Genomic DNA, 18,123 nt, shown 5'->3' with positions numbered 1-18,123 from the left:
CTGATTCCTTTATATTAATTTAAAAAGCAGAAGTCAGCTGTAAAGATCCTTTAATAATGCCTATCTCACTAGCTTGTCTTAATTTTTCTTCTGTTGGGGGAGGCTGTTTGATTGTGTGGGGTTTTTTTTTTCTTTTGTGTTTTGTGGGGTTTTTTGTTTGGTGGTTTGGTTTTTTTGGTTGGTTGTTGTTTGTTTTTTTTTTTTTTTTATGTTGAGGGAATACTCATTAGAAAGTCTGTGTAACATAGCAAGCTACACACAACTCAGTGCTGTTACCTCAGTTCTTACAGGGGCACAAGCAGCGCTCCTGTAGTTCGGATTCTGTCAGTTTGGGGTTTTCTCCCTTCCCCCTATTTTCAGGGGTTTATAACTTGGCCGTGGAAGATCAGTCCAAGCTGAGGCTCAGCAAGCACGGTGCCTGCAGGACTTGGGCTGGATGTTTTGTTTGGGTCTGGTTTTATTTTCTTTATGAAGTTTGGGACAGGGAAAGCTGCTTGGTGGTCTTCAAGAAAAGAGTGCAGAGAAAGAAAACGTTTCAGACACAGCTTTGAGCTGAATGGCTCTTTTAAGACCTGAAATTTTCCAGGCCAATAGTTCATGTACTGGTGCCTTCAAGTATATTTTTGGGGGAAAGGCTGAATAATACCAGCTTTAAAATGCAGTCATGTAATTAGGGAATGCAAATTTAATGATCGCATACTTGGAATATTTTCACTGATGTGAAAAGAAGTATTTGCATTAAAAAAACAAAACAAAACAAAACCCTGTGGTATTAAGACTTAGACTGCAGTATATCCTCAACGACTGTTCAGTGAAAATCCAACTTAAAATGATGCATACTTTTAAAAATGTAATTTCTTTACGTTTCTGTTTTCGTTTATGACTATTTTAGGTACTACAAACCAATTCGGTATTTACAAGGTGAAATGTTTCTATCCCGGAATGCCTGTAGAGCAGGCACTGATGAATTATGAAGTTCTTAAGAATTCTTAAGTCCTATTAAGATTATTTAATTTTAAATTAAGCGTGTAATACCAGTGTCAGAATTTAGGTGGGGAAGGTGTGCTTAACATTGTCCTAAAGAAGCTGTGTAGCTTCTGTACTGCAGAAGTGTTCAAAAGCTTCGAACTGGGTACGTGGATTTACACTGACATTGTCTGGAGACCGTTTATTTGCTCAGGGTTTCCGGTCGAGGGTCTCCATTTCCAGCTTTTGCGTAAGGAGTCCCAGAGATCTGAGGGCTTTGTGCTTGGGATGAGGAGCATATTTCACTGATACCAGCAAAAGGGGTCCCTGAACCACTGCTGTTATTTCAGCTCTGGTTGGTGTCTGCATTTCATTTTTTGCCGTAGGTTACGGCAACCAGGAGAGCTTTCAACGCGTGGCAGTTAGGGAGGTGTCGCCCTTCTACCTGGTAACCAAATGCATTAGTTCAGTTTGTTTAACCGGTAGCTTTCTTCTCAAATCTTGCTGGTTGGGTGTCCTTTTCTTTCTTTCCTGAAGCTACTTCACCAGCATGCTGTATGCTTTGGTGTGTTGGCTTGTCTGGAAGGAATTAAGGCCTGAAAGTCACCCAGAGTTCTCTTTGGTAGTGGACTTTGTCCAAGAAATGTGACTTGGCCAAAAGTAGTTGCAGTGATCTCTGTTAGGACAACTGGCGTGCTTTTCATGTGACAGAGTGAAATCCTTGATTTGACTTTTGGGTTTAACTTCTCACTGTAGCATCTCCAACTCTGGTCATGCCAAGGCATGTAAATTCTGCAGAAAGGTGGTGGTGGCCGGTTGCTAAAGTTGTTATAGCGCAGGAGGTTACAGAACAACTTTGTAGCTGCCTACAAAGTGCTGTTGCCCGCTCTGCATGCTGTAGCTCCGAACCCTCACCTCGCGTTGTCCTTGCTGCGGCTGTAACGCTTATTTTCCATGTATTAACATAAAACCGGCCTCTCTGGTTTTTGGTTCTGTATCTCCTAAGTTGAGTTTTCAGAGGATAGCCGAGATGTCTCTCTTGGCATCTGGAGACTATTTGCCATGTTGTCGTGTTAGTCATTAATTACTGTTACTGTCTCTGCTGTTACAGTTTGTTTGGTGTTTTTGAGAAAGGAGTCTGCAGCTGGGTGACTTCCGAGGAAGGTGCATGGCTTGTCCCTCCGTGAGGGTCCCTCCGTGCCAGTGTGGCTGCACTAGACCTCACAGAATTGCCTCAGTATTTTGTGATGTCTGCAGCAGGCAGAGCTGAAGGAGCAGAGGCTGTAATGCCCTATGTTCTCCAGACTCTGTGGTTTTTCAGCGCAGAACTTGCCAACGCAAACCCTGCATCTCCCTCCCTCCCCGCAGAGGCAGAACTGGGGAGTTCCCCTGCGGTCGCACCCCAAGAGCGGCTTCCGTACGCGTGGGGGTGTACGTCAGCCTTGCACGCTGGGAGAGCTCACGTCCCCTGTGAGTTTGGTACCCAACTCTGAAGCACTGGGTGAAGTTAGTTAATTATTGGCGTTCATACGCGCACAATGCGCCTGCCTGAGCAGGTGCTGTTTGGTGCTGGTGTTAAGGGGGAGAGCTGTGAGTGGAAATGCGTCTTCAGGATTTTTTTTGAAGGTGAGTAACTTAGTCACGCCAGAGGAGTTGGATGCAAGAGGTGAGGACACGTATCACGTTAAGGAAAATTATTTTAACTATTGTTTAATTTAGACTCTTAGTATTTTCTTTTCAGCATAAAGTTGTTTGACTGGGTAATTTGTGTGTCCTGTTTTACACAAACACTGCAGTCTGTAAAGAGAGGGAGGAAGGTGATGTCAGGATTCCTCCGCTGTTCCTAGGAGCAGGGCCGTTCTGGGTGACTTTTATGGAAGGGGAGAAGTGCGCAAAGATTTAAAGAGCTGACACAAGAGGAAGGGGAAAGGCACAGAAAGATATCTGCAAATAAAGATATCCCTCAGCTACTTGAAGTAAAGCAACCAGTGACTGTTTGGCCCCAAACAGTTGTTTGGTCGCTTTTAGAGCAAGATGCTAATTACAACCCGTGCGTGTCTGCCTCCGTGTCCTGGTCTTCGTGTGCGCTCTTTACTCTGTATCCATACCTGTTGTTTAAGACTTCTCTTTTTTTTTTTTTTTTTTGCACATGATTTTGTTTAAATAATTTTGAAGGGGTTTTGTTGTTGATTTCTAACTTATTAGGACAATAATGTTCTTTTATAACTTTAAAAATGAAGTTTTTCTTTAAACGTGCTGCGGTCTGAAATTTGCTAAAGGTGCCATTGCGCTGCTTCTCGCGGTACAAAAAATGCACATTTAACCTGATTTCCTTTTTATGCTCCGAGGCTTTGGTAGAGTACAAAAAGGAGAATGCAGCGTGCCTAAAACATGATGGAAGCTGTTGACAAAAACTCCTCTTGATTTATACAGATCAGATTAGGCTCCACAGGTTAGCAGCAAGCAGTGTGGGGGACGTGTTGCTGTTACCAGTTTTAACTGGAGATCCTTCCCTCTGCTGCCTGTGCGGAAACCTTTTTATCTCAAGCTCATTGTTTCTTTGTTTCCTTATGTTTTATAAAAGAAAATTACTGGCCAAACATTGGTTGCAAATCTGACTCTTTGTTGTGGGTGTTCCATGTTTGACACCACTGGCCTGTTGCACCTTGTGTTTCTTGGCTGCGCGAGGATTTCTGTGAGAAGCGAGGAAGACATTTCCTTGACCTAGAAATAAACTAAAACACGTACGAAAAATTGGCAGCACTGGTAACGCTGTTGTCCCTAAATCTCAGGAAAGTTTGAGGCAGTGAAACAGGTTTCCCTCCGGTGATCTAGCGGCGCGTGCTCTAGGGTCTTGTCTGACAATATCCCATTGCAGTCCTAGGTATCTATAGCATGAGTGGCCTTAGTGAGTTTGTTGAAGTGCACATTTTTTTTTTTTTCAAAAGTAAATTTTAAGATGAAAAAGATATATACTATATAAATATATAGAGATATTTAGAAACTTGGTTTGTGGTGCACAAGTTCAGTGTTGGATCGCTAAATAATTGTCGCAGGTACCATATGTGTAACTCTTTTCTTTTCTGTATATTCCTTTATGAGAAGCGATGTTGCCATGGTAACTACAACTTTACAATTTCTTCACTACTTAATGATGTGAATGAACTCTACATTTTATTGAATATTACCAGGTTCAGTACTATTTTTATACTTTATTGAACTACAGGGGATTTTAATTTAATAGCATTTTAAAAAAGATGTTGCTTGAACTGTACAACTGTATAAATTGAACTACTTACACGAAAACCACCTCTGAACCAGTCTCCACCTGTAGTGCCACATCCATTTCTGAGTAGCTTGATCATTACTAGACTTTGAAGACCACCCTACTTGTCAAGACTAACGTTTCGTATCCTACTTCTCCCAGACTGCAGTGCCCGCCATGACTTGTAACCATCTGACCATACTGTTTGTAACCAGCATTGTGATATTCTGTAACTGTATTGCTAAAATGACATATTGACCTAATAAATATAGTGTTCCCGCATTCGGAAGTATCTGCAGTGAATTCAGTTAAAACTTTGCTTTCGATAAATACCAGCCCTCTCGCTCCCCGTTACCGCGCCTTACCGTGACACGTATGAAAGTGGGTGTTTGGCTGTGTCCGCTTTTTAACAACGAGGCAGAGCAAGGTTGGAAGGTGAGCTGCTCTGAGCACAGCACCTGGGGCGCTGAAGCTGGCTTGCAGTGGGGTCTGTGTTTGTTGTTTGCTCCAAGCAATTTTTGCCAGTGTTACCTTTATTCTGGTGAATCCAGCCCTGGTGTTCGTCTGGGCTGGCTCTGCAGAGGTAGAACTGGGCGCCTCCTGGAAGCGAGTTGGCTCCCTGCGCTGCCTGCCTGCGCCTCTTCGCTGCTCACTGCAGCGCAGCCCCGGGACGTGAGGACAGTTTGTCCTGATGATGGTTTAGTTAATGAACCGTAGGGAGAGCAGGTCATGCGCTCAGTCCGTGAGCGTCCGGTTTGTCCAGTCCATTTCAAAACCAGATTTAATCTTGGTTGGTGATACCATCACTGCTGGGATTACTGGAAGAAGCTGTACAAGGCTGACTAACTTCCCTTTGGTTTCTATAAAGGTCTGATCATCCAGCTCTGGGGTGCTTTCATTGTAGCTGGCCGCTTCATTGTGTTTGATCCTCTTCAGTGTATACTGAGTTGTAAACGTGGGTGCCTCTTCACCTGGAATCTCCTGACACGCCAGCGGTTGAATTAAAAAGCAGAAGCACTAGAAACTGGGCTCTGGGTTTGGATGGCTTTAGTTTTTCCCTTCTGTTGATTTAAACGAGAATATTTTAGACAGCGCGCTCCCCGAATAGATGAAGCTGTATTTATAGCTCAGTAATTCAGACTGTTCTGTGTCAGCACGGTGATGTCTGCGTGCGAGAACACCTTTATGCGGGTTTATCTGGAAACTTCCCTAAAAGCTCACTGCCAGTGAAAAGCCATGCGGCTCCCTCCAGTCTCCAGCTGCACCAAAGCTCCTGGAAGGGGGGGCTGTATCCCGACTGTCCAGCGAGGCTGCGGAAGGAGGAGGAGGAGGGTTTCCCTTCCCTGCATTCAGGAGTAGATGAGTCTGGTCTAGTTTCGTCTGGTCGATGGAACAGGTCTGTAATGAGACTTAGGGTCTCCCACTTTCCCTGCTTGATGGGGCTTGGTTTTTTGTTTGTTTTTTTTTTTCTCCCCTGCTTGTTGATCTTTTTATTTTTCTTTTTTCCCCTACTTGTTTTTTTTCCCCTAAAGTAGCCATGGGAACACAAAGTCTCTTGTGTAAGTGAGCAGTCACAGCACAAAAGCATCTTGTGTGGCTGCCTGTGCAGAGGAAATGTTGGAAATCAGCATTTGTAGGAGCTTTTATTTTTAAACCATCAGGTTTCTGAGTCATTTCATTTTCAATTGCCTGTAGATGACCTATAACCCTCCAGTTGTGCGCAGGGCTCAGGCAGAGGTCTCTCCTCATTTCACAGGTCTGCAATTTCAGTTTTCAAAGGGAAAAATGCCTTCAAACACTGGTCCAGCTGTTAGGAGGCCAAGTGCAACTGGAAGGTGCTGCGTGCTGAGGAACCCAGGTAAGGTCTCTGGGCCAGGTTCGCCTCTTGTAAAACAAGGATGACTCCAGAGGTGGTGAGGCTGAAGTCCTCAGGACTGTGGCAGTGCCCACCACAGTTCTGTAGCCTGATACGTCATATCCATGCAAATTTAAATGGGTGAAAGATGCAAGTCCCTGGGCATCTGCTTGTGTTCCTACAACTTTCTCAATTCCTTCCCTTCTCCCCAGGGGAATGTTGACGTTTTGAGAGCGCTGAAACGAAACAACCAAGCACACAGCAGCAACAGGGGACTCAGTAAAAAGTCTATTCCTTCAGGTCGTACGAAGAAAGAATTAACAACAAAATCCCAAACTGTTCCTGCCCAGGTAAAAGTAACCTGGTGGTGAAAATGGAGGTATGAGGCTGTCCTGCTGATTTTTGGGGCGGTAACAAACTAAGCTGGGTACAAGCTGCCCTCAGTAATGACTTCTTCCCCTGGTTAGTCTGAGCAAAGTCCAAAACCCTGACATCAGCAGGAATCACACTCTTCCTTGTGCTGACGAAACGTGACCACAATCCCCTCGAACTGGCCTGAGGCGAGCTGCTGGGGGGAGACTGGTTTGTTTGTGGGGGGTTGGGGTTTTTTTAAACGTTAAGAGAAATGCTCCCTTAGACTTCCTGAAGCATGAGGAGCTCATTCAGGCTGGCAGAACATCTAGCATGTCCCTGATGGGGCCGGCTCCTGTCCTGGGGATGTCTGTCCCAGGGTGACCGGCTGCCAGGAGGCGTCTCTGCTGCGGGGCTGTGAGCAGCACAAGTTCTGCTTATTCCTGACATCTTTTGTTTTCCTCTGAACAAAGTTTCTGCTTCCTGTGGCACAAAATGTCCTGAACTTAGCTGTCAATAGTGGCCTCTGCTTGTGTCTCTTCAGGTTTGTGAGTTTGGGGGTAAAGGGGTTTTTGTCTTTTTTTTTTTTTCTGTCTTTTTTTTTTTTTCCCTTTGGTTCTACATGACACTTTATAAATTGCATGAAAATCTTACTTTCCTGAAGAGCCAAAGCCGAGGTTATGCCACACTTCCATAAATTCCCTGATGCCCCATTTAAATGGAAAAGACAAACAGCCTGCGTTAGGAAACGTGCATTGAGTGCTACAAGCTGTGCAGTTGTGCAAGCCTGCTGTGGTAGCCCCGCTGCCCGCCAGCTTCCAAAACTGAACAGCAGGAAAACACAATCCCAGTCATACTGCGTGCGTGGCACTGGTGCATCCTGTAGTTTATACCAACAGTTTTCTCATTGTGCTTTGAGAGCAGGGACCTCCAAAGGTGCAATATTTTCTTTGCCCGCATTGTCCGTTAGGATACGGAGATTATTTCTGGCAGATCTCAGTCTTCCTTGAGAGCTTTCCTGTCACTTCTAAGTCACCTCAAGTCCTACTGAAAAAACTGTAGAATAATTCAAGTCTTGAGCAGGCTTTAATCTTGCTCAGTTCTGTCCTAAACCAGTGTGACAGTTTGAGGGCATGCAGGGATTTTCTCATGCAGCTACCTGCACTGCTACATTTGGTTTATAGAGCGTGTGCTATGGAGAAAGTTCAAAACATTCAGCTGAAAGAAATATTCTGTTATTCTAAGAAAACTCCTCGTGTTCTGCTGCTGAACCAGGCCTGCACCACGGAAGTGTCTGCTCTTACGCACAATGAAACCCAATGCAAGTAGCTCAATCTGTTGCCCAGTGAAGGCAACGCGTGGCATCCTCCTTCGCAGCCTCTCACGAACGGTTTTGTGCGTGCACTTGGCAGCGGTGCCTCCATGGGCAGCACAGCCAGGGACTTCAGTCTCCTGCCAAGGTCTGGGGATGCGATCCAAGATGCCATTTCAGAAAAATCTGTTGTCTTGATTCTAAAAATGGCCTGTGTAATCTGCCCTTCCAAAGGGATCTAGGAGGGATTTTTCTTGCTTGGGTGCAGATCTGAAGACAATAACTAAACCCTCTACCCCACAATCTGGCTTTACCATGTAGGAAGGAAGGGTCTTTGGGTTTTTCACTGGTCAGACTGAAAGATTCGCATGCCAAGCTATTGATGTTTCTGATGTTTTCTTAAAATCTGGATTCCACCATAAATCAAATCTAGCCACCCCTAAAACAAAGCAGCCAGTTTTGTTACTATTTTCTCTTCACGCTATTCCTATCCCAAAACATTAGCTCTCACATGAGTCTCCTCCTGCAGCAGGAATCAAACCCAGCTACAGCCATCTCCGTCTGGATCAATGGATGGCAGCTGCTGCACCTGCCAAGAACACTGATGTGTGTATGGGCTCGTGGCCATTATTTGCCTAAACCAGTGAGAAATGGCAAGTGTATCTGTAAAAGTTATGGAACCTTTTTACCCAGAATATATTCTTTACACCAATCTCTTCCCTTCCTCTTTTGTTCCCTCCTCCCCAGTCAGTACGGCTGCTGACCATGTGGAGGGTTTTTGTGTGTGCGTGCGTATGATTTGAGTAGAAATGAATGGGGAACAGTTCCTGCTCTCCTCAGAAGAGGGTTTCTGCCATAGTGAGGAAAGGAGCAGCAGTCTGCTTCCTTACAAACCCTCTTGTTCCATTGTTGGGGTTTATACAAAAAGAAAGAGGTAGTAAAGGTAGGTCTGGTACTTACACATCCTTGATCAAGTCTCAGTGCTGGTGCACAGCTGTTAGGAAACTCCAGGACAATAATAAATAAGACCACATGGTTTAAAATAGCATAATTTTCATATTGCTTGGGTTGAAGCGTGTTGCTATGACACTGTATTTCAGTATTTTGTGGTTTTGAGAAACTATGAAGACTGCATTTATTCCTTGCTTCTTGTTCAGGTGATGGTACTGTATTAATTGATTTTTGTCTTTCTGTTGACCTTGGAAGTTTTCTGGGAACCTTAAAAGCAAAAGAAAAAAAAATCACAAAGTAAATGGAAGGTGTAAGCTCTATCTGCTACAGGAGCTGATGATACTGGTGTGCCCAGGCTGTCCCCCGGGGGCTTTACTGGGTGGGTTCTGCGTACGGTTCAATCCCACAAATACATAGGAACACTAGGCTGCTCGTGATGGCTCGCCATCCAGGCTCTCAAGCAACCAGCAATCCCAAACCCTTGCTATGTTCATTACACTTCAGTTGCATTAATTTTTAGTATTTCATGCACTTTGTGTCTCTAGTGCTTTTATCTCCATAAGAATTGGCTGGGTGGTATCTTCCCCGTCCTTAGAGGGGAGCAGACAAGCGGAGGAGGATTGCCTGGAGCCACGCAGCCGGCAGGTTACTGTGGGACTCCTACTCAGCCTCCTGCATCATGCTGTCTAGCTAGCTCTTGGTTTTTTTTACTTTTAGTTTATCAATTTGGATTTTAAGGGCTCCCTCAGAGCTGTTACATACCAGATTGGACTTTTTCAGAGGTAAATAGAGAGACTGGGGAGAAAAGAGATGAAAAGCGAGATGGTTATGAGTGTATGAGAACTCCCACAGGACATGTGATTGCATTTTAGCAGCTTGAAAATAGGCTTGTGTGGGACAAATCCTGCTTCCCCAGGCAGACTGTGGCACCTGTTTGTGGCAAAGCCCATCTCATCAGCGATTGCTTCTAATGTCCCTCTTTCCTTCCTCCGTTGGGGTGTGTGTCTGCTGAAGTTCTGGCTGGAGTAAACAGGCTGGCTGGTTAGCAAACACGCCTGCTACAGGTCGGTCTGCATTTTTGCTCCGGAAGACAAGCGTGTGGCTTTGCTAGGCTGGGCCCAAAGGCAAACCACAGCTGTTTTGAGCATCCAGATTGCTATGTAATGACACACTAATTAATGCCAAGTGACGTGGGCCAACAAAGGGCTGTCTTCTCCTTCCTTATGGAGAAGGATGGCCTTATGCTATAGCAGCTTCTCATGCTGCTGTTTTCCCTACTGCCATGTCTCTTCTGAGACAGCAGTTCAACATGCCCAGCTCCTCTAGCTCCACCACTGATCACGGCTTCACCTCCCGATCCTTTTGCAAAAATGCCAGGTGTAGGTGGCTCTACTTGACCAGGAAAATGCTTTTCCTGCTTGGTGCTAGTGTGACACTGGCTATGCGAATACCTCTCATCTGTCCTCGCTGCTGGGCGGTGACTTTGCGAGGGCGTTGGTGGCGACTGTCTCGCTGACCCCGGTGTTCCTGCAGGTCTTTGGTACATCTGCAGAGACCACGACTCAGGTCAAGCTGCTTCCATTTCTTTTCTTCAAGTCCTAGAGCTGGATTTGGGTTTTCTGAAGGACAGCATAAATGCTTAAAAAAAAAAAAAAAAAAAAAGGAAAAGAAAAAAAATTCTTTAAAAGATACTTATATGAGCAAACACCATATGTCGACTCATGCTTGAGCAATAACTCTTGCTTAACCATTGTCCTGTTGGGTGGCAGCAGCGATGAGCTGAGAAATGACTGTGCTGTCTGCATAACTCCCCACCCTGTGACGTGTTTGTTCCTCGCGGTTGAGATCCGAAGCTCCGTTTGGCCCAGCAGCGGGTCCTGCTGGCCTCTGCACAGCCCCGTTTTCTGTGCAGTCTCCCTTCTCACCCCCAGCTCAGCTCTTTGCAGCCCAGCTCACCCAACTCACTCTACCCAAGCACTCACAAATCTGTGTTTTGAAGCAAGAACCCCTCTCAGTACACTGAGGAGAGGACTGTCATTTTTTGGGCACTCTGGGGAGATGGTCAGCAGCTGACAGTGCCATTTGGCTACGTTTGAACCCAGGCTGAAGCGTGTGGTGTGGGTCTGGGCAGCACCCACATCCCACTCTCACGGGCGGGGGGGTGCTGCGGACGGGTGCGCGCTGCCACTGGATGTCACTGTCGCTTTATGGCACGCTGTGTGCCGGGAGGGTGACTGGGGGCGGCGGTAGGGCCCCTGCCCTGAGCATCCTGAGGGTGGTGGGATAGTACCAGGGAGCCAGACGGAGAGCAGCCGCCTGTGCTGCGCGTCCTTCTAGGCTGTCCCAGAGAAAAAACAATTTTTGTCTTGCCAATGGTTGTGCTGTTTGACTTTTTCTTAAGGTTTTTTTTTTTTTCCAAAATAAAAAACTTTCAGCATTTCATCCCAGAAGACTTACTACTTTACTCTCTCAGACTGAGACATAGGGCTGATTTCTGCACCTTTTGGCAGTGTACAGGAGCCAGCGGATCGCAAAGGAAAATGATGCTCTGTTCTAGCCCTAAGCTGAGAAGCAGGTCTGCTCTGATATTTTCAGTAAGTCTAAAACCAGAGAGTTAGGACTAGCGTTTAAATTCAAATGTGGTGATGTTTTTTTAATAACAATTTTTTTAAAAAGCCTAAGAGCGCAAACATGAGGGAAGGGGACATAGATCCCCGATTTTAAGGTGACTAGTGAGCAAGGCTAACAGGTAGCTGCCTCTCTCCTTTAACAAAACTCACAAAATTATCAAATTACTGTGCTGACAACCTCAATCACTTACTAATTAAGTATTGATTCTGTATTTCTACGCTCACTCATCTAAATAACAAGGCGTTTCCAAATAATGTATTTGTTCTGCGCGGAGCGTGCCCGGCCCCCCCGGATGCGCAGCCTGTTGTTTATGCTCTAGCGGGGAGCCGACTGCTGTTCCCTTCCCACAAAGGGCAAAGATGCTTATTTTTCTCCCACTTGTCTTGCATAACAAAAGGCATTTGTCAACCGTTACATAACGGCAGAATTTGTCGCTTCTTCTGCCGGCCTCTTTGGAGGCAGCCTCGTCCCCAGCGCCGCGCAGCCGTAGCCGGCAGGCTCTTGCTGGCTGCAGGTTGGCGCACGCTCCTCGGCACGCGCTGGTGCATCCCGATAGCGCACGACGCAGGGTGACTAATGCTTGTCACCCAGCATTTGTTTTTTTTTCCTTTTTTTTTTTTTTTTCCCCCTCCTCCTTGGAGAGGAAAATGGGGACTTATGTGGTTTGGTTGTGGTTTTTATTTAGGGGAGCAGAAGGATGGGAAGGTGTTTAGGGGGGTTATTTGCTTTTCGCTTTTCTGAGGTGGCAATGGGGAGCTACCCTCAGCCACGTGCCCTGTGGGAGCAGCGGGGTTTGTCCTTAGCTGAGGTCGTGTCCTGGGCTTGGCTGAGCCCTGAGAAGGGCCGTGCTGAAATGGAGCTCGATCCACCCTCTGCGGCACTCGCGAGTTTAAAGGAGCAAGAACGCCTGTCACCGCCTGCTTCCTGGGGCTGCCAGTTGCTTTTTTAAATCTCTCCCAATTAATCTTGGGTGTCTTAAGCTAGCAAGAGGAATTTGTGTTTGTTGTTTGTTTGTTTTTGTTTTTTTTTCTTTTTACAATAGGTTTGATTCCTCATTGTTGGAATATCTTTTTAGAGTCTTAAAAAGACATAAATTATTTGCTGCCCTGTAAATTAAAAGTAAAAACTACATGGCCGACTTCCCCCTTCCTCTCTGACTGGAAAGGAGAAAGCTGTTTACCTGTGACCTCAAACTTATTTATGGCCTTATCACTGCCAGCTATCAGATGACCACAGCTCCCTTTTTAATGTGAAGCAAGCAGCACTCCAGGAACGCAACAAGATCTCGCCTGCTGCTGTTTTGTGATTTACTCAAAATGATTTCCTAGTTGACTTTTTTAAAAATTGTAGATCTGTTTTTATTTTGTTTTTAATAAACTTCTTAAAGTTTGCATTTCTTGTGGACCTTTGAACTTCCTGGTGTGCTCAGCCTTTGCTCAGGAGATACGTTTATGGTTGGCTATGAGTGTGCTTAAATGGGTTAACCCCTTGGAGTCTGTGTCCTTGGGATACTGTTCATTACAGTCTCCTTGTGTAGCTGATGCTCAGGTGCAGAAATGAGCTTTGGCAAGCAAAGGCTTTGCCAGAACTAGTTGCTTGTTTAACTTTCATATCATCACATAAAACTATGGATCGGATTTGGTCTGTAAAGCAGGACTGAAAACATGAGATCGGTGAAGAGCTCTGAAAATTGTAAACAGCACTGCTGGGGACACCAGCTGAGCTTCCCAGAGCTGGCCAGGGAAAGCTGCTGGCTGCTGCGGTAGCTCAGTGCCTGCGTTACGGTGGGAACTAGCAATATCTGCAGGATTTGTGGCCTTTTGATAAACGGGGTCCTCAGCAGCAGGTCTCTCCTTTGACATGGATCAACCCATGTAAGCTGCACCTTGTGGGGTATTAATTTTCCTGTTTGCTTACCAGAAACTTATCCATTTTGTTGTTCTGGATGTACTTATACAGCTTCTGCAGCTGCTTTGCATCCATCTCAGAGAAAAGGGAGACGAACTGCCAGAACACCCTTGGGAAAAGACAGACACACAAATTGTGCATGTGAGTACAAACTTCATCCTCGTCCTTGTTCTGTTCCCTAGTTCTGGCTTGTTGATTGTAACCACTGACATACCCTTTGCACAGCTTTCCTCCCCCTCCTTGTTCTTTCTATTTTTTACTTTTTTTCTCCCCAAAGCTTATAAATTCTAAAGAATTGCTCTTCCTTAAGCACAGGAAGAATTATCTGTTAGCTCAGGTGGCCACATAAGAGCCCCTTAACTTGGAAAGGGATGTTGCTGATGGCCAGCACATCAAAATTGGCCTTGCACTGGGCAGGAGTGAGTGCCACACAGCCTCTGCTGAAATTACTTGCAAAATCTGTGAGCATTCAGCAGTTGGAGCAAGCTACACAAGTCTCCTATTGACACCCAATGTAGGGTCAAGTAGGTGTCTAAATGCCCACTGGGAGCAGCAGGGGCAGGAGCCTGCTGCACTGGGAGCGTTGCAGGTGTGGTACCACCCGAGCCGAGTAAGAGGAGACCCTTACTTCTGCCAGTGCTTGACTTCTGAGGACTTGCAGTACTGCTGGAGAAACAGATCAATCTGGTTCCCAATTACGGTCAAACTTTCCTTCATGTACTTCAGTTTTTTCTCTGTGGGGAGGTGCTGGGGTAAATGCAGTTTCCTGAGTGACTTCTTAAAGGGTCTCAAAAGTTCCTTGCACTGTAAAGAAAAAGTGTTGGCATAGTTGTTCAGCACTTTAAGTCCTGGTCTTAGCATTCCTTTTCACTAAATCAACTGGTTAAATAGCTGCCTGGGAAGGCACTGAAGGAGCACTGTGTTTTGGTGAGTGTCTCTCTGTGGACACGGGGGAGCTGATGGGGGTCTTCAGCAGGACCTCTGTCAGGTGCTCCCAGTGCTCTGCAGGAGTCGCTCCTGCACGTCCCAAGGTTGGGGATACCCTGGGCGAAGCACGTCAAATGTGACGTGCAAAAGGAATTGAGGGATTTCTAAGTCTGGGAATTCCTTTTTAACATTGTTGGGCAAAAGGTATAAATGTCAGGCTACAGAACAGCTGCTGTTCTGCAGGGAGGGCGAAAGGGAACTGCTTTACTGCTTTTCTCACACTGCTGCTTCCTGTGGCCAAACCTGGGATGTGTTGCAAACGTCTGCACGTGGTGCAGGAGCAAATGCTGCATCTGGATGGCCTCCTTTTTCTCTCTCTCTCTTTTTTTAAATTTGTCTGTTATGTGCAGTGGGCTGTGACCGGGGCTGTGTGTGGTTATGCGATGACACACCAGGAATGGGAAAGTCATGTCCTGGCGTGGAGAAGCAGTGCAAAGTGGAGCTTTGTGGCTGCGGTGTAAGCGATGCAGAGGAACCAAACCACCGTAGCCAGGGAGCACACAGCATGGTGTGAAATGATAATGTAGCAGTGCTTGTTTCGAAAAACTGAACAGTGTATGTGAAATGTTATTATTTTGTTGTTGTTGTTTTGGGTTGGTTTTGTGGTTTGTTGTTTTTTTGTTGTTGTTGTTTTTTTTTTTTTTTTTTAAAAAACAAACCAAACTGTAAAGTGTGAGGTCCAGATGACTGGAAACCAATGATGAGGTAAAAACCCTGACATGGAAGAAGGCTACAGAATGAGGTCTCTCGTCCTGCTGTTTTGCTCCCTCTGCCAAACTCCTGCATTTTATTTGCTCCTTCTCTCTCAAGAACCTGAGATGCTACCAACTTTCTACTACTAAATTCTATTCAGTATCTCACGGTTTTAAGAGTGTCCTGATCAAGGTTGTCGGTGCAGCAGATGCGCGGGGTCTTGCATAGCAGAGCTCTCTCACGGCCGGTTGCAAAGGCTGCCTCCTTTGCTGTCCCAGCCAGATCCTTCTTTGTGATCTACAAATTGCCAAAGCCATAGGTTAATCTTCCAGTTCATGAAAATCTTTCATCCTCTCTTCAGAAAAACTGCCAAGGACAAACGCTGTCCTAAGGCTCAGCCAAAGGCCTTCTGCCAAATAATTTCTGATTAGGTTTTCAGAGGTGCTTAATGAAGCTGGATATTCAATTATAATTAAAAGACCATAAAGATTAGGTGCCTACTTGAAGTCCCTTTTGGAAATCCTACCTCTAATAAATTACAAGGTAAACAATGGTCGCTGGCTCCTAATGGCATTAATCAAATATGGGCTGGCAGTCACTTGTGAAGTGGCAATGTGTGGTTACAATGGGCTCATTGTAATGCCAGGCTGCTCCAGCTGCAGCTTTTATTGACAGCAAAGGTACCAAGGCTGACCTGCTGCAAAGCCAGACTGAAAACAAAGGAAAATTCTCAGCCACGGCACTTTTGTCTCCCTGGTCCAGGGAGGAGGATATTTCCTCTCGCAGAGGGCAATGGCTGTTTTTCCTGTGTCAATATTTGTGTAGGTAACTCCTCCACTCATCTTTTGGAAAGCAACACTTATATAACTGGCACAAACACAAGCTTGTTTTGCCTTTTAAAACATGGTGATGTGTGTAGGAAGAAAAGTCCTTTTCTTTCTGACACGCTCTGCTCCCTTGGAAGATTAATTCTCTGCAAATTTGATCCCAAACCACATTGCAGAGGTGAAATTGAAGCTGGACTCTGCTTTGCTCTCGCTACGTGCTGCTCTCCCTGCCCGTGCTCACCTGGCTGTCCATGCCGTCCCTGCTGCCATCTCTCGCCCTGGCTCTGTCCATTTCATCCTTAAAGCCTGTCTCCTCCATGGGTCACAGATCCCCTCTCCCTTCCCTGGGGCCTCACGCACACCAGGTAGGAAGGGAAAACTGCCACGGAACTGTGTTGGGACCAAAATGTGCTGGGGTGACCAAGGTGACTGGGGTGCTGATTCCAAGTTCCGGCAACCATGGAGACTGCTGGGGTCCTCCAGCCCCACAACACTGCAGCCCTCTTGGGCGGAGTCACCTCTCCCCATCAGTTTTGTCACTGATTTGTAGTGCTAAAGAAACAGGCAGAAACTCTTGGATTTTCCTGGATTTTCCCTTTGCTGGTAGTGGTCAGGATGTTCAATGCTGTCAGTGGCTCCTGTGGGAAATGGGAAGGAAAGGTCCCTTGCTTTGCTTTGTTTGCCCTTGTGGGAGCTTGTTGGAGTCTTAGGCCCTGAGTTGGTGCTGGCTTTGCACCTGCAGCAAGTCCAGCACTTGTGATTGTGCATCAGTCCAGATTATTTTGGCTTCTGAAGGTGGTGCAAAGTGCAGCTCTTTCTGAGTCACACGCATGGTTGCGTGTGTTGTGTTTGCTATCTGCAAGTGTGGGTGCAGTTCCTGGTGTGAGCAATCACAGTTTTCATCTACAGCTTGTGCACCACCAAGTTCAAGAAGGGCCATTCTCCAACTCTTCCCCTGCACCTGCTGAGCTGTGCTGTGGGGAAGCACTGGCCCCAAGGCAGTGGGCAGACAGCCTGGCTCATGTGGGCCGGGGGCTGGCCTCTGAAACAGAGACAGTCCCACATGATGGGGAACAGAGCTACAACCCAGAAAAAGGGCCTTGAGATGCACCCTAGATGTTTTTCAGGGAAGTGGTTGGAGTTGAGACCTCAATTCCCATCGCAGTGTAATGGAAATTCAGGGTTACCTCCTTCACGAGCGGCACTGAAAGCCAACTGCAGTGAGATCTCACTCTTCTGGGTAACATCTCTTTTAAAGCTCTCCTTTTTAGAAAGAATAAATTCCGCTTGCCAGGAAGAAGTCTGGAAAGGCTTGAAGTTAAAGGGTCTTTGCTTTGGAAATTTACTTCAAGGCAAAATGCTTTCACAAAGAAAGATGTGTCGGGCTCCTGTCATGCCCTGACCAGTCAGACAAGTGCAATTGTTTCATCCCTTGGACAATTAGTGGAATTGCTGCAGCTGTGATTCAGCTGGGCTCCTGTGCCAGGTCTCTTCTGGCACCAGGAGTCATCTCTAGGGCTGTACAAAGGCTCCCTCTCTCTGAGGTCCCCCCAGGCACGGCTGTATGGAGGGACCAGCACTGCTCCTGGCAGAAGTTTGGACGCTTTTGGTGAAGCGTTTCTCTGTGCAGCCGGCAATGCTGAGCACCCTCTGAGCCAAGTGCCTGGTGCAGGTAGTAGCCAAGGGGAAGTACCTACTGGTGGGCCCTGAAACAGGGACAGGTTCTCATTTACAGGCTGTCTTAGGCAAGTTTGGCCTTTACCCACGATTGAATTCAGTAATGAAAGAAATCCTTTAAGACAAGCCCTCCCCTTAAGATGTTTGCGGCATTTTCCCTCCTGTGTCTGCTTTCTTCCTCCCCCACGTCTGAAATTTTGCTGTCTGCTCTCTGACGCAGGAGCCTTGCAGAAGCTGGTGCTGAGGAGATCCAAAGACAATTACCTTCTAACGCTTTGCACGTTAGGTTTGCTTTGACCATCTGAGGTATTTTACAACTTGCTTAGCCTATACTAGGATTTTACAGTATATCTTAACACAAGCTAAGCTATGCAGAATGAAGTAGTGGTGACAGCACGGGTAAGCGTACCTATGCTAGCTTCAGCCTGGTTGTCGTGAGGACTGTTAGAGGTGATTTGGTTGAAGGGGATGCTGAAAATGCAGCTGGTTTCTCAGTGCCTGTTACTGACTGCCCTCTTGCTGTGTCTGCTGCCTGCAATCATGACATCTGTCTCCAGCGTGGCAGGCAGCTCCTCTCCTTTTCACCTTCAGAGGTTTAAACTAAGACGTTTCCAGCTTATGCTCTCACCTCTTGAGTCAGGGTATTGAAGGGTGGGATGTTCCTGGCTAACAAGAGCACGAGAGAAACGAAGTTGGTTCA

The 18,123-nt window shown here is 46.3% G+C and overlaps 1 protein-coding gene across 1 annotated transcript; it reads right to left on the bottom strand.

Annotated features, from left to right (window-relative positions):
- Positions 1 to 8,791: 8,791 nt before the first annotated feature.
- On the bottom strand, positions 8,792 to 18,070 carry CHCT1 (CHD1 helical C-terminal domain containing 1). Its single transcript, XM_086763159.1, has 5 exons — positions 18,052 to 18,070; positions 13,868 to 14,043; positions 13,249 to 13,348; positions 10,152 to 10,338; positions 8,792 to 8,967 (listed from the first exon to the last, which is right to left on the bottom strand). Exons 2-5 carry the CDS (start codon positions 13,954 to 13,956, stop codon positions 8,921 to 8,923), a joined length of 423 nt encoding a protein of 140 aa, XP_086619285.1. The 5' UTR covers positions 13,957 to 14,043; positions 18,052 to 18,070; the 3' UTR covers positions 8,792 to 8,920.
- Between the last annotated feature and the right edge of the window lie 53 nt (positions 18,071 to 18,123).

The sequence above is a fragment of the Chlamydotis macqueenii genome, chromosome 19 (genome assembly GCF_036417535.1).
Source record: "Chlamydotis macqueenii isolate bChlMac1 chromosome 19, bChlMac1.mat, whole genome shotgun sequence".
In the NCBI taxonomy this organism is placed as follows: domain Eukaryota; kingdom Metazoa; phylum Chordata; class Aves; order Otidiformes; family Otididae; genus Chlamydotis; species Chlamydotis macqueenii.
This window is presented reverse-complemented; position numbering and strand designations above follow the sequence as displayed.

Excerpts from the sequence above, each read along its gene's own strand:
- CHCT1 (XM_086763159.1), bottom strand. The coding sequence starts at position 13,956 with ATGAAGGAAAGTTTGACCGTAATTGGGAACCAGATTGATCTGTTTCTC. Across the intron at positions 10,339-13,248 it reads ACAAAATGGATAAGTTTCTG|CATTTATGCTGTCCTTCAGA; the intron begins GTAAGCAAACAG and ends TTTTTTTTTAAG. Across the intron at positions 8,968-10,151 it reads GCAGCGAGGACAGATGAGAG|GTTCCCAGAAAACTTCCAAG; the intron begins GTATTCGCATAG and ends TTTGCTTTTAAG.